General features: G+C 35.9%; 1 protein-coding gene across 1 annotated transcript in view; it reads right to left on the reverse strand.

The window, feature by feature from the left end:
• Positions 1 to 462: 462 nt before the first annotated feature.
• DEUP1 (deuterosome assembly protein 1) overlaps positions 463 to 16,813 on the reverse strand; it is a 39,905-nt gene continuing 23,554 nt past the window's right edge. Inside the window, exons 10-13 of the mRNA XM_077173987.1 lie at positions 16,373 to 16,459; positions 13,661 to 13,860; positions 7,162 to 7,462; positions 463 to 932 (exon numbers count right to left, since the gene is read on the reverse strand). Coding sequence (XP_077030102.1) covers positions 762 to 932; positions 7,162 to 7,462; positions 13,661 to 13,860; positions 16,373 to 16,459 — 759 coding nt within the window. The 3' untranslated portion in view covers positions 463 to 761. The remainder of the gene's footprint in view (positions 933 to 7,161; positions 7,463 to 13,660; positions 13,861 to 16,372; positions 16,460 to 16,813) is intronic.

The raw sequence follows: 16,813 nt of genomic DNA on the forward strand, positions 1-16,813 counted from the left end.
ATGATGTAGGAAAATGTAAAGAATTTAGAGCCTTACCTAAGACTGATCACATGTTGTCTGAAGTTAAAGTTTTTCCTCACTGTTCCAATACAGTTAAAAATGAGCCAACATGATAACAAAGCTTCAATCCAAAATAGCTTTTAAACACAGGTTTTAAAAATTCTAAAGTCTAAATAGAAAGTGCATGAGATCAGGTTCTACTCCAGGTGAAGTCCATAGGTCTGGTAAAAGGGGAAATATGGGTGGCTTCCAAACATGTGCTTGGTATTTTAATGTTCTTCTCATGGAACAACATTTCCAGAGGCCCAGGGCAGCCAAGAACCACCAGAGCATAGATAAGCTTTTCATGCCAGAAGCTGAGACATGGTTAAAGGCCTTTATTATTTTTCTGTACAATCTAGAGAATTTCTCTTTGTTGATTCTAATTTCAAAGGAATAATTCCACTTATTAGCCCTCTGTACATTACAGAATTTAAAGTACCTTAATTTACAGTGCTGCAACCGGGTGTCTGCTGCACACAATTTAACTGTGCAAAACCCACCTGTATATTTTAGAATATGTTCAGAGTTTATTTTGTCATATAGTCAAGTTACAATATACTTAAATCTGTAGGAGAATGATGATTTTCTTGAAAACTTGGTGTTACAAATACATGCTATTGGCACTGTGCCTAAATACATTAACCAGCTAGTTGCAGATTTTAGTTCTGAGAAACTCATGAGTGATTACTTGGTTTGCTTTTCTTAATTGTGTGACTGTCTTAAGTATGCCTGCTTTGCTGCATCCTGGCATATTTTTTTAGAGTATTTTCAGAATATCTTTGCAGCTCTTCAAGGTGTGAATTTAAACGTTCTTCAAATTCTCTGGCGTGTTTCTCTTCCTCTTGAAGGAACTTTTTTGTTGTTGCAAGGAAGGACATCTCAGGGGGAGACTGAGCAATGAATAGAAAATCATGGTTAGGAAAAACCAGCAAGTGCTGCAACGTGTTTGCATTACCAAATTCTAGATGTGAAAAACATCTTGACCTACAGCAGCTAACAACACTAGAATGCTTTACACCTCTTCAAGAAAGCACCATTTTTAAAGGCATACATTTTAAAGGCATCCATGTGCCTAAAGGACATGGACTGAACGTTGTGTTTGATTATCTCTGATATTCATAGCATTAGGATATAGCTTGGCCATTAAAAATTTAAATATCCCACTAGACAGAATTAAGCTGCTGCAGAACCTCCAAAATCTATCAACTACAGATTATGTTAGTTATTTGTATAATGTAGACCAGGGCAGAGGACAATAATCTTTTTTGGAATGACAGAGTATAATTATCTTGGATACTGCTGATTGTCTCCTGTAATTTTAGCTCTCTGCTTCTGTGGTATGATGCTTTCTGAGGAAAGGAAGAAAACTTGTGCTCATTTCAGAACTATTAACTCCAAGCCCCGACATTCTGGAGAATGTACTAAATTTTTTTTCACTGAAAGTAATTCACTGAAAAATCTTCTTTCCATTTAATGAGCATTTAGTAGACTCAGACTGAAACCATACCAATAATCTGCCTTTAGATGGTTGTCATGGGATGCAGAGTTCTATAAAGCTAAGGACGTGTGAATCTTTGTTGGAACAAATTCTAAATTTTTAGGCACCAATTTCTGTTAGTTTTCTTGCTAATACCTAAGATGATTCATTGGAATATCTTTATCAAAAGAAATATGAAATAATTTTTCTTTTACTAACAATACTATGCCTGTTTAAATACATTCAATGCTTTTTTTGTAGAGATAAATGCAATTTTATGACATGAATTTTTAAGATTTGGCAGAGGAAAAAAACTAGTATAGGGGCTTTAATATAAAAAGAGAGGTAATCTTCTATTTTTATATTGTCATAAACTGGGAAAAATGATTGACATCTTTAATCTTAGTTAAACCATATCTTAAATAGTTTTTGTTCCTGATTAAGTTATTAATCTAGAATTTCAGGGGTTTTTTCTAGAATTTAAAAATGTTTGAAGTTTATGTGTTAGCACATCAAATAGGAATTCAAATATTCAGATGGTCTGCGGAAAAGGCCAATTATATTGCATCCATAAATTTTTACTCCAGGCTCCACTGTATCAGAATGGGGTATTCCCTATCTCCACAGAAACTAGAGACAGATTTGGACTTTAACTTTGTTGAAAACTGCTCTTTAGCAGCTTTTAAGGCTAAAAGATACTAACTAGAAAAATGCTCCAAAGCACCAATCCATTGAAACCCTTTGCAGCAGACTCTGAGATGAAATTTAGAGATTTCCTATAGGAAACCCCTTTTCTTTTCAAAGTACAGAAGTGAGTGATAGTTGGAAATAAATTCTGAGTTTAATGCCATCCTTCTTGAGTGAGAGAGGCTTCCTGATGTATAGGGCTCCTAAAATGAAATTCACAGAAAAAGCAGAATCTTCCTTTTCTCAATTGCTCCAAATAAATGTTTTAAAATTATGGCAAGATCAAGTGACTTAATTTGACATGTATGAATAAGAAACCTAAAAGTATTGGATCACTTTTTACCATAACACTGCTCTCTCAATCCTAGTACTAGCAAGAATAAGAAAGAACACCAATCCTCTAAAGTTTAAGAAAATGGAGGGACATCACCTGCCTTTGATTTTCTTCATAAACATATGCATGATTTCCCATTCATAAATTATCACTGCTCCCATATGAAGAGTTTTTCCTGACATTCTGAATGCCATGGCTACATGCCATTTGTTCCTTCATGGGCTAGGTCACAAATACATCTCCTCGTGATGTCAAGACTCAGTGACAGAATTGTTAGTACTATTTTAAATTATTTGAAGAAGGCTTTTGTATTATGAAGAATACATTGAATTTGGAGGCTTTTCCTAAAGAATCACCATGTGTTCCCCTTACTAAATACTAGAAATGAAATCGTTGATTCAATGCTAAGCAAATAAAATACTTTCAGTGAGAACATGAGAAACTGGGAAAATCTGAATCTGAAATACAAATTTAGAGGTGTCATCACCTAGAGAAAAATGTCATGTTAGACTTTTCCTTGTGGACTGCAGATTTACACAGGTGCCAGTCTCAGAAAATTTAAATCTAGTTAGAAAAGATTCTTAGAGATTCGGGATAACGATGCTTAGAATTAGTGACTTCTGATTGGAAACAGACTGGCCTCACAATCAAGCTATCTTCCCAAACTGTTAAATGTCCTTTGCTTCAACTGGTACTTTGATGTGTTTCTTCTTGAAATACACTGTAAACTCTGAATGAGACATTTCTGAATTTCCTCAGAGTTGAGAGAAGAATGTTTATCACTCAGAATAAGCAGGTCATGGCTCCCCACAGCTCCTTACCCGAGGGTCAGACATCACAGACTATGATTTTAGATAGGTCCCTAATGCATTGTTTCATGCACTTTGAGAGATGGTTTTATCTAAGCAAATCTAAATGGCAACATTCCTTGTTAGCAGCATTTTGCATTCCAAGCCTCTGGTCTGTTCTTTCATTCTGTTCTTTATTGTCTTTACTTTTGGCCTCTGAGGAAGAAAAACCACAAACAAAGGGCTTTAATCCATGTCTCAGATAAGAGTCATAGTCCTTGGTTTTGAATTTCTTTTTTCAGATATTACTGCTTTTATGTCTTTTGGGTTTCTAACTGAAACTGGATAGGGATGGGTTCATCATAAGCTTTCGTTCTAACTTGTTTGGGTAATAAGGCAAGGAGGACTCTATATTTTCATTTCTACAGTGTCAGCTGATCTCATATTTCTTTGGTGTAACCAGTAATGAGAAACACCTTTCTGCCTCATCATTTGCTGGAAAGGAAGGAATGCACCTGACAGAGATGCATATTTCTATAGATTAAATATGTGCTAAGTATGTCTTCTCCTTGAATAAGAACTACCCAAAATGGTTAAGAATTCATTCTGGATTGCTGGGGAGGAGCCATTCAGGAAATTAGCTCTCTCAAAGAGAGAGAGACAGAACTGCTTAATTAATTTGCCTAGAGGTAATCTCTTACTTGCCCCATGAGTTGTCCCAGCATTCTTGGATGCACCTTCAGCAGGGCAGCAAGAAAGCTTTAACACGTGGGATAGTTTAGTATTTACTGGTCAAATCATGAGCAGTCAAACCCCAGTGTTAGAGTCTTCTCATGTTTAGCTGCTTCTACTTTCCAGGAAAGATTTTGTAGTACCAAGAGTAGAAATTGGTCTGGCTAATTTTAGTCTCACAATGACTAAATTTGGGATGTTTTGGAGCAGTTTCCTCTAACTCTACACTGCAATACATGTTAAGCAGCAGGTGCTGTCTTAAACGCGCTTCTGCTCATATATGAAAATTAAATTTGAGATGCCTTGAAAATTGCTGAGTGACATAGGTAGATTTTTAGAGGGCCTATGTAGCTAGGAAATAGCTACCTAGCTACCTAGGAGTGAGAGACATGGACTATAGCATGCCTCAGGGTAGGATGAAGACTGTCAAAATAATTCCTAATGATGTCCAGGGGTAGATTTGCCACAACTTTTCATTGCAATCTATTTGTTAAGCGAGTTCCCATACTAATGCTAGAAAATTTCCTAATGCCTAATTTAAATTTGAATTATTACAGCTTAAGTCTTGTATTTCCAAGCCTTAAAGCCAGAACAAACAACTGTCTATCATCTCAAGAGAAACATGAGAAACTATTTATTGGTTGATCTTTTGACTAAAAGATCAACCAATCATTTTCTGAAGTTGTTAATTTCAGAAAGAGAGCACACCCTAAAGTACTGTTTAGAAGGAAAAGTATTTCCCTAGATTTGGAAACCCTTGAAACAAGAATTTTTGTGGTTATGGGAGTTTCCAGTGAATCCCAGCTGAGCTTTCTATGACTCTTTCTATACATGTCACCTCTAAGTAAGAATGTGAAAGGGCAGAGGTTGCAGTGGAACATTTACTAATCTTTGTCTGAAGATTGTTTACCAGGAGAGAGACATAAGTCACTGTCTAAAGTGACTACAGACTATTTTCTCTCTTCCCTCAATACCAAGAGTTATTTTGGTAGGTATCAGGACATCACCTGGAAATTTGATGTTTTCAGTTTGTGCTACAAATATTCTTCAGAAAACTAGTGCTTGTAAGATTTTCTGAAGTTTTGAACATACTGGAGATTTCACATGGGTCCTGTGTTCTACACCCCTGAAGACCTCAGAACTCAGTCAAAGAACTCTGTTTTAACATATTGTGTATTCTCCTCCCTCTTTCTCCTCACTGGAACAGCTTTGCATTTGAACACAGAACTCTGGAGTAACAGACTGTTGAATGATTTCTGCACTAAAGCTGTGGTATCCAATGTCAGCCTGAGTGATCATTTAATTTCAGTGGTCTGAACTTGTACCTGCTGCAATGCCACCGATTTGAACCTAGACTCTGCATGAGAAATATCTCTTGCTTAACAGTTTTGTTATGTGTTTGCCCACACACCAGCTGGAAAGTCTTGGCATTGACCCTGGCCTGAGTGCCAGCTGGGAAATAGTTTCCCTCAACCTTGAAGAAGTGTCTCAGAAGGGACATTTTTTCCAGGCTGTCTGGAATCAGAAGCTTTGTGATTTGATGTCTTTGTCTGACACTTCTGACAGAAGAGAGAACTGGTGTTTATCAGACTCATCTGGGAAAGTCCAAATGACTCTTTTCATGATTAGCAGTTTAAAGAGGAAAAATCTCAAGCCATAAGAAACCAGAAGCTGTTTACTTCAAGTTCCTGTGAAACATAAGAATATAAAATGGAAGTGAGGTCAAGTACCTGGGCTGACATGGTTCTCAGTGTTCTCAGACTACTGGGACAAAGCTGATGGGACCACGGTCAGTGAAGGGCTACCCTGCAATCCCTGCTTCACAAGCACACCATCATTACAGCTCCTCCTATCACATTTTTTTTCCCCCAGAACTTCTTCTTTATATATTTAATAAAAATTATTACTGTTGTGTTATAATTCCTCTAAGAACAGAATTTTCAGACTTGAGTGCCTACTTGACTTGGGTTATGGTAACCTTTAGAATATAAAAACAGATACCACACCTCCCCTCCCCCAAAAGAAGTGAGGTTCTGGACTATGGAGATAGTTCTGCAGCAGCCACATCTCTGATAGCAAAGGCTGGACATGTGTTTCTGAAGCAGACAGCAGAACTGGGGTACAACAACCCCAGGTACAATTGCCTGTCAACCCCCCCTAATAAATGCTGAAGTCTTCCCTCTTCTGCCTCTATAGGTTCAGCCAAAGCCCTGCAGCTGAGAATCTCCTGGTTACAAAGATCCATGCATCACAGCTGGACAGAGGGAGGCCTGTAGTTCATTCCTCACTGACATTCTTAGTTTCACTGCTTACTGATGGTATGGTTTTGTGGCTTGAGGTCAGGAAAGTGCTAATTGTCAAGTGCAAAACAATAGTGGCCTGTAGTAGAGCCTAAGGTAGAAGAGAAAATACTAAGAAAGAGGATAAATCTCAAATTTAGGGGAGCTCTAAAGCCAAATAATTACGGAAATATTTTCTTAAGTTGTCCTAGGCAAAGTGGGACTTGTCCCACTTGTCATGGAGAGTGATAGTCTCCAGACTATGAAGACAAAAAGAAAGAATGCTGTCCTATTACTCTTTCACTTCAAGGAAAATAAGGATCACAGCACTTATAATTTCTGTTTCTTTTCAAATACAATAGCTAACATATGGAAAATAGTTGCTATGATTTTTCTGATTTCTTCCATCAGTCAAAGAGATGTAGATCAAATAGGAACTTGATTTGTCTAACAGCACTTAAGGCAGTCAGTTTGCAGGTATTATGGAAATACACTTGAAGCAGAGTGCTCTTATATAGGCAATGCAAAGCAAAGTGCCCCAATATAGAAGCCAATAAAATGTAGAAATCTTTCTCACAGTCACATAATGGCAGGTAATTATCACCACTATTATTATAACAGAGTTATGGTTCAGTAGGGGATGTTTAATATCCAGAAAAACAGCATTTCTGTTAGGATAAGGTACTTCTATTTTTGCTGGGCTGGCACTGTATAAATAATAATGACAACAAAAGTGATCTAATTTTTGGCTTCTCCAAGGCTGCATTTGGTCCACAGATGGATTTTTGAGAATATATGTGTTACAGGAAAATAGTTACTTACCAATAATTTGATTTCTTCCGCATTGTAAGCAGGGCTCTGAAAGCTGCCTGTTCTGCCCACTTCAGGAAATGGCCCAGGAAGGCCCAAATGATACCCCACTGGTGGTAATGGAGATTTATAATCTATTTTCTTTTCATGGCCTCTGTGAAGTGGATGAGAAGATAAAGTGCTATCACTTTTTGAACCAGTGATGTTGCAGTGGCCATACAAAGCAGGAGTGCAGTTTCTGTGGTATCCACCAGCAGTGAGCATAGCAGTCTGTTGACATTCCACTTCCCATGAATCTTTATTTTGGAAGGATCTAAAAGAAAAAAAAATCTACACATGAAACCCAGTTAAAACTCTTGAACTATCACAGCAAAGCCAAGGATTTTTCATTTTACTTGTTTACACAGTTTTGATTACTTAGCTGTTCAAACTGCTTCATGCATGAAGTTGCATGGGCATAAGATTCAGCATTACCAAATTGCAGCAATTTAGCAATTTCCACCTAGGTTATTGTAAAACTCTCTGTGTGCTTTCTCTGTCTGCTTCAGCTGTGAATTAAATCCCCTAATTTAAACCCTTTCACTGGAGCTTAGGTTGAGGAACCTTGCCTTGGTTGGTGTAACTGTGGCAGAACGAGCTAAAACACAAACTCACCTCAGGTATTGAAGATGCCAGTTCTCCTTAAGTGATTGTTACCTATCCTTTGCTAATGGCTACCATTCCTTTTTCCAGTGGAAAAAGCTATGCAAGCATCCTTTGGACATGTCTAGGAACCAGAGTGAATTCAGCCACACAAATAGAGGAATTAAAATGTGAAAGTGCAAGAGGAGAGAAAAAACCTATTATTAGTGGTTGGATAATTAGTCAGTTTTGGTCTAATAGTATCTTAAACAACTATGTTCAAGTGGCTAGAATTTAGAATAAATACTTAAACAAAAATAGTACAAGAATCTTTGATTCTGCATTTTTACTGCAATGATAGTTTTGCCACTGATTTAATGGTAACACTTTGGAGATTAATATAAAAAAATTATTAGATTTTTAAAATGCACTCTCTGAAAAATTGTACAATAACTTGCTTTTGTAACAATAAATGAAATCTTCAAGCTTAAAAAATAATTTAAAGGATATTATTATGATTTTCCAGAACTCTTGTATCTCAGTGATCAGAATTGATGTGCAAGTACATATTTCTAATCATCTGTATTTCTGTAAAGCAAAAACTACTAGGGTTACTATCAACTTAAAAAAAAAGAAAGCCATTTTCCTCCCATTCCCAAAACAGTCAACTGAACAATTCTGATACTGTATTGATACAAGCACACAATTTTGAGACTCCCTTGCCCAGATGTCTGTGAAATTACACTAATTTTCAATTGCATCATTCCTTGTATTACATACCAAAACATGCAAAAAAACTTATTTCAGATTCCTTAAATTTTATGTTACAGTATTTCTAGCTGAGATAAAAATTTCCATTGTATTGAGGTCTGTGCTTACGATGAAATTTTAATCTTGGGAGGTAACTACTAAAACATGATAGCAGTTTGAACAGATTCTATCATTGCAAATATCCTAAAACACTCTAGTAATTTGAAATGCAGCTATAAAATCTTTTTAAGAGCATGTTCTCTGCCACTAAAATATAATTTAATAAATATTCAAGAGTATGCAGTGCTAGTCAGTACTTTTTTTTCCTTTTTAAAGAAAATGAACTTGCCAAGTGCAGGGAGAAGACTGTTTTCTGCAGAAAGATCACACAGAAAGATCATTTTCTAATCTTAATTTAAATATTTGGTGCTGGGAGAGAGTGGCTGTGGAGCCTTGATGGACCTGCTTTTACAGAAGCCCTTCTGCTGGTTTTTACAGGGACACAGTTGATTTTCTTCACAGTAGTTTGTAGGGGGCTGTGTTTTGGATTTGTGCTGGAAACAGTGTTGGTAACACAGGGCCAAGGCCTCTTCTGCTCCTCATCCCACCCCACCAGAGGGGAGGCTGGGGGTGCACAAGGAGTTAGGAGGGGACACAGCTGGGACAGCTGATCCCGGCTGACCGCAGGGATATTCCAGACCATATGAGAGCATGATCAGCAATAAAAAGCTGGGGGAAGGTTGCCTGGGCATCATGACAGGTGGTGAGCAACTGCACTGTTATCACTGGGCATCACTTGTTTCATATATTCTAATTATAGCATTATTATTATTTTCTTATTGTCATTTTTATTATTACTACTACCTTATTTTTATGTCCTATTAAACTGTATTTCAACATATGAATGTTACTTTCTTTAAATTCCAATTCTTTCCTTGTGAGTGGGGGAGTGAGAAAGTGACTGTGTGCTGTTTACCTGCCAGGTTAAACCACAACAGCCCTAAACCAGGAAACTGAGTATTCAGCACAGGGACTGTGCAGAACAACTCAGAGAACTAATGAAGAACATATTTTTTTTTCTCTGATTATAAAAGAAGCTGTGATTAAGATAATCTGAATGCTATGGCAAAGGAAATTATATACATGATGCTGTATCACTATTTGTTACCATAATTTTATTTTTACTCTAATAATAATAGTATTATTATACATGCAAACATAAAACTTTCTCAGACTATTCACCAAACTTTCCACATTTCTAAATCACCTAAAATGTTTACCTTTGTGGACACAGAGTTTTCTCCTTTCTTTCATGCTTTTCTTTACATAAATATACTCTGCTCTTTGGGCACAGGAGAATACTTTTTTCTTTATTTTTCTCCCTATTTTAAAGTCAATTCCATCTATGGTTTGGATGAAGGGCACTGTGAAAAAAAGCCTGCCACAACTGAAGATAGATGGCATGAATAATAAAATCACAGGTTTTGTTTTTTTTAAATCTCATGTTCTGACCTTTTTGGAAGTAATTTTCTCTCTAAACCCATAGTAAAGTCTATGTGATCTGTGTTCTTTTTTTTTCTGCCAGAACTGCTTATTTATGTATTTAATAAAAATTATTACTGTTGTGTTATAATTCCTCTAAGAACAGAATTTTCAGACTTGAGTGCCTACTTGACTTGGGTTATGGTAACCTTTAGATAATAAAAACAGATACCACACTTCCCCTCCCCCAAAAAAAGTAAAAAAATTAAAAAGGGACTGATTTTTTAAAAGGAATTCCCATTCTCCCATGCCTAGTGTAATCCATAGGGCTGCTGGGACTGCTTGGTATTTTGGAAAAACATGACCCCTACACTGAGGTACTTTGACAGGGATACTGGGCCTTTACTCTGGATGGTTTCCACAGTTGTGGTTTTAACTTCTACCAGTTCATGTGCAAAATAGTATCTAAGAACATAGATCTACTTTAAATATAATCTACAAATTTGTGAAAAGCTGTCCATTTGTTAACATTACCAATGCAAATACACTATTTCTACAGCTGAACAACTTATGCTTTTGGTGGGATTAGTCCTAGTCTATTTAACATGTACACATGCCACACAAATAATATCACTGTTGACATGGTGACATAGGGGACAAGCAGTGAAAGAACAGTGTTCTCACAAAGGAAATTTAAACAGGATCTAGTTTTCCTGACTCATACATAAAATCTTCCTGGTCCCTGGGTGGCCAATGACTTCAGGGATGCAAAAATTCCTTACTCAGCTGGTTGACATGACCAGTGTTGAGAAAGAAAACTACAGATCTTTAATGTCTTTAATGGCCAGAATGTCTTCAAGAATTTGTGCTGTTCTTTTTACCTGGCAAGTATAACGGCTAGCTTGATTTTAAAATGGATAAAAAGCCTTTTCCTGAAGAATTGTGTTCACTGCTTCCACTTTATCTATTGCAGTAACTGATACAGTGGTGTGACTAAGAGTTGTATGATCTCCAAAAACCTCCTGAACACAGATACTCACTGTAAACACACATGCATTAAGTGATCCCCAGCTACCTTAGCAGGCATTAAGCCTTAGAATTTACCCTTCACTTTCCCCACATGATGGATGTGCACTTTGGCCTGATCAGTTACCTATTTTGTGCATATTTTTGTGCTAAATAAATAGCTTTTCATTTCATAACTCACAGGCATGTTTTAATTTTGGAAGAAACAAACTGAACATATCAGCTTCATCAGAGAGTTCTCTTTGACCATGCACAAATTTAAATCAACTGCATATGGTCAAGGTCTAAGCAAAGGATTGAAATCTTGAGAGTGGGGAAAGCTTATGTAAATGGCAATTAGAAGTAAGATAATTACATAAGAAAACAGTAATTAAATAAGGTGGTTATAGGTAGAATATGGGCACAGTCCTTTTTTAGCAAAAAGATGCTATTTCTGCATATCTTACTTTCTAATATTTAGAAATTCACTGTGTACAGAAAGAAAGAAGAAATCATTCTGCTTTTTGGATTGCCAGTACAACTTCCTGCAATTTCCTGTGTTTTCTCTAAAGGTCTCCTCCCTAAGACATGATGGTGCTCATACCAGGATTCCAGTACTGACTGAGAGAAACAACTGAAAAATATTGTAGAATATACACCTGTCCCTTGCACAAACACCATGTTTTCTAATTTTTTACCATATAAAAAAAGTCTTTTGTGCCCTTTCTCCAGTGCCATAATTACCATGGAAACGGAACTGCAAATTAAACCAAAAATAACAGGGTTTATGCTCAGAATAAAATAAACATACCCCAGATTTTAACTTAACCAACATCAATTTCCTAGTTTATCTGCATACATCTGATGGTTGAAAATTGAATTTTAGTTTTCTGGAAAAATTCTGAGGTAGTTTCCTGCTTGGGAACAGAGAACTGATAGTACAGAGAAGGCCCAATCATAAAAACACTGGCTACACAGTACATATCAAATTTGCGTGTTTTAAAATCTGTGTATTTATTTATCTGAATAGCTTTACATTTAGGAATTCTAATGAATGATTTAGGTCCTGAAATCTAGGCTCAATATATCTGTTTCATCATATTAACTACAATAATAATAATAATTTATATTGTGTTCAGTAGTCTGGCTGAGATTTCTGTTGTGAGAAAGGTCAAATCTCACAGGTGTCTCTCTCACAGTTTTGATTGATCTTCCAACAGCTATGAAATCACAGTCCTGCAAATTACATGCATAATTTTATTGTATCAAATATTTATGTTCTCATAAATTAAATTTCATGGTCTCTTATGTACAGCAAGTGTAAATCCTGAGAAGATGGGGAAAAAAAAGGTCTTATTTTTTCCTCACTTTAGAGGAGTTGAAGCATGAGCAAAAATGCCACTGACCAATTTTGTTAAGTTAGGAGACCGACTGGTGCAGAATAATCTGTATTTTGATTTACAAGTATTTGTTTCAGCAACATCTTCAACATAATTTCAAACTTCATAGGAAATCAGCCATACCTGCCACTTCCAAAGATGGGTGTATCTGTGTGTATATATATTCATGCATTATGTATATGCATATATATATATATATATATATACTTATATTTATTATAACATATATACATTTATTTATTTTTATATACATATAAATAATATAATATAATTTTAGGCTATGGAGCTACATTTATTGGGATGCTGCTCTATTTTGCAGAAAGAAAATATTTTTAAATTTTGCCAAAACCTAAATGTATGAGTTTGAAGTCTTAACATGTTCAAGTTTGGCTCCAACTATTTCAACTTCACTTCACAGAACTATTTCATGTTAGTGCTATCATATCAGTTCTTTATTACAAATAATCAGTATATTTAGCTTCCTATTAATTTTATTTTCCTGTACTTTTATATACTGCTTAGCAGGGTGTTGTTTTTTGGTTTTTTTTAATTGCAATGGCATGATTATAATATGTTTGAAGGTAATTCATTGGCTCACTGAATACAGGGAAATAAGAAGAAAGTCATCACGACAATGCTTTCTATGAGTCTGAATATTCTCATTATTTTTCCCTAACAAGGAGTTTATTGTAGTAATGACTTACTCAGAGCATCTGAAATTACATTTCTGTTAAAAATCAGGTCACCCAAGAACACTGAAGCCAGACAAGGCATTAAAATACATTTAATGAAACTTCCAACAAATGAAACTGGAGGACACAAAGCTTTTCAGCAGGGCCTATAGTTCAAACTGCTTATTAAGAAAGCCTCCTGTCGAGAAGTTTACCACTCATGTTGATTTTTCTAGCCTTTCCTTGTCTTGTTTTTATTTGGTAGTAAAAAATACAGTCTGCTCTACCTTGCAAAACCTGGAACTGAGAATAGCTTGAGCAGCACATAGAAAGTTTTTAAAGTTTCATGTGCTAAATCCTAAAACAGATATTAAACATTTCAGGGACTTCATTTATTGCCAATTTCCACTAGCCATGCAGAAAAATGCAGGAAGTCCTTACAAACATACTAACTAGATCTGATAGTTATATCGGTGGGAGTTCTGAATGAACAGAAACAGCAAAAAACTTGACAGTTTGGCCCAGTCAGACCTTCAAAACACTTACAAGAAGTTTCATAAATGTGTACAATCTAAATATTACCTCTCTTCCTTTTCTTGCATCTTTGAATGGGTTTGGCAGCTGTGCTCTGTTTCTCTGTATGTATCCATGCAACTCAGTATGGATGTTTCTGTGTCATTTTGTGCTTTAGCAAGGCTATTTTGTAGTCTTAAATTCTCATGTTTCATTTTGTGAACAGAAGCTGTGAAATTTCCATGTTCTTTGTTACATAAATCTATACACTGTGAACGGAGATAATGCCATCATTAAGTAGTTATTTTTTCCACAGTAAATGGGTATATTTTTAACAAGCAAACACAAAACAATGTTCTATGCTAAAGAAAAGACCTAGCTACCATATATAATCATGCAACATTTAGGGCAAACCAAGAGAATTGCCTCCAGAAAAAAAAAAATCACAGTAGATAAATAGAAAAGAAGGGATAACAGCCTCTATAACACAATAAAACAAATTAAAATTTCTCAGCAAACATGCATTCAAAATATTATTGTTGTAAATTTATCACTTGCTTTGTAAAACTGATGACATAAAAGCAACCGTAACAGCTATAGCTGCAGACTCTATTGCTCCCTCCAGTAACAATTCCTCCAAAAATAACAAGGAAACTTATAGGAGTTAACTACTACACTAGATACAGAGTATGTGTACAGGCTCAATTTATTATGTGTGTTGAGACAGTCACCTTCAGTTTCAGAAGCAGTGAGTAAAGCCACATCAGCCCAGTGCTCTCTGTCCTTGCCACTAAACCCTGCTTCTCAGCTGGGTTAGCCCACACGGTGTGCAAGGCAAAATACTGAAAGTGCCAGCCACAGGTGCACTGTGAGCAGGGGCTGAAGAGCCCCATCCACTAGCATATCAAGAAGGGAAGATGGAGATTAGCTCTGGAAGTTGTCTAGCCAGGATACTCTGTTCCTTTTTTTCTATCACTTAATCCACAAAGCCTATGCTGCACACCTGAGCCAGCTATTTTGGAACTATCTCTCTGCAGAGTACTGCACTGCATTGTGTAATATATTTGCAATAACAGTATACTGTCATCACCAGGAAATTTTCAAAAGGTTTATCAGATTACATACAAAAGACTAAAACCCCCTGCATTTCATTAACTTGTGCTTTCATATATTCCTAGATCTACCTTATTCTCTGGGAACTCAGTAACTCATTACAGATTTGGTTCTTTGTACACGGCTGGCATAACTGTGCTCCTGCATTTGAAAGCTTGTCTATTCCTTGCACTGATTTGATGCCATCTCTTCCTGTGAACCTTGCATTCCTCAGTTTTAGGGTGAATTTATGAGCCAAGCTGGCATGGAAATGCCAGAAGGTATAATAAAATTTAATATTTTGTGCAACTATGGGGGAGCATGGGTTCAGCTATGTCTCACAAGTGGGAGGAGTGGCAGAACCGAGGGAGAAGGAGGGCACTAAGTCATCCTACCACCAATAGCTCTAGAATCAGCTGTAAAGTTATAATTGCATGAACCCCAAAACTGAGCTGGCCCAGCTACATTGCTTTTGACATCTAAACCCTGAAAGTAACCCTGCCTGATGATGCATTGCACCATACTGACTTAGGCTGGCACTGGTCTCAGAGGTCTGTGTAGTGCTGCACTGTACAGCACAAACATGTCCATAAAAATCTCTCAAATCCCTGGAATCTTAATATCAAATATATCACAATCTAATGTTTAGATCCTCACAATACATTAGTAAAGCAGCAAAGAATTTTTAAGTCCACAAATCTACTGAAACATGTATTGACCTTGGTATGTGTAGTAACTGGCTTTTACTGTTAAAATATAACAAACGTGATGTCTCCAAGGACCCTTGTCAGACAGCTCTTCTCAATCTTCAAGAAAAGTGTCACTGCAGAGAAGAATTAGACATGCATAGACACACATCCATCTGTGCTTCCACAATAATATATCAAATATACACACACAGATATCCATAATTGTGTGTATGCATGTGTAGGTAAGACATCACTCATGGACATCCATGCTGTTTTAAGGGTGTGGGTAAATGTAACATTCTTTCATGACAATTCACAGGCTACAAATCCCCCCAAAATGTATTTACATCAGTATTTCCAAACAACATTCCAGTGGGATTCTTTTTAGTGATACAGTAACTGCAGATGTTCTGTAAGAAGGGGATCTTTTGAAGCTTTTTGTGGAAAATAGCATATATACTATTTATTATACCTTCACAAACCATAGTTCTAGATGATCTTATGGCACACTTTTTATCAATTAAATTTTAAAGCCCTGCTGTTTGGAGAGATATAAATACTAGACTCTGAAAATAAGCTGGGTGGGAGCAAAATGTGTCAGTTTTTTGCACTGCTATTTAAATACCATGTGAACAAAGGGGTAAGATATTAAAAAAGGGGCATATTTTTGTCTGTGAGAGTGATGACTGTTTAAACTTAAATAAGTGGTATCACTTACAAAAAAATAAGCTCCCAGAAATTGTTTAATGTCTAGACAATTACTGAAAAATTTAACTTACTTGTAGTTTAATACAATTAAGGTATAAATTACTCTTAGCTATACTCATCTTCAGGCTGTGTGTGAATACCACTTGGTTTTGATTATGTTGCACATCTGATATTTGTTTTTTTATTTAATGTATGCAATCCAGAAATCTCTAAATCTGCCATGATCTTAATCTACATTTACAATAAATATAAGTAACTATTCCGCATACTTCATAGGTTAAAAAAAATTTACCATGCAACTTTCACACTCCTGGTTTTCCACCATTTCTTTTAGATGTGTGTTTTCAGATTTGATAACTTGGTAATGGAATTCCAACAACTAGGAAAAGATTAAGAACTTAGTTAAATACAAGAATATTACTCTCAACTGAAAGAACACTGAGTACGGATATATTTAAGCTTAATTTTACAAAATGTGCATTAGTAACTACAAAACTTACTATAATATTTTTAAATCTAGCAATACCAAAGTAGGAAGAAGTATTAAACTATCTATAAAAGAAATACAAATACAATACCTCTGAATTTATTTACCTTTTTGAAAGAAGTAATGACTTAGCAAAACAAGTTCACATGCAGTTACTACATAGAAAGAGGACAGATTTTACGGGCCACTGAAACTAGATGAAATCCTATTCATGACATCTAGAAATTATGTCTATTCTTTTATTGA

This window comes from Agelaius phoeniceus, chromosome 2 (assembly GCF_051311805.1).
Source record: "Agelaius phoeniceus isolate bAgePho1 chromosome 2, bAgePho1.hap1, whole genome shotgun sequence".
Classification (NCBI taxonomy): Eukaryota; Metazoa; Chordata; class Aves; order Passeriformes; family Icteridae; genus Agelaius; species Agelaius phoeniceus.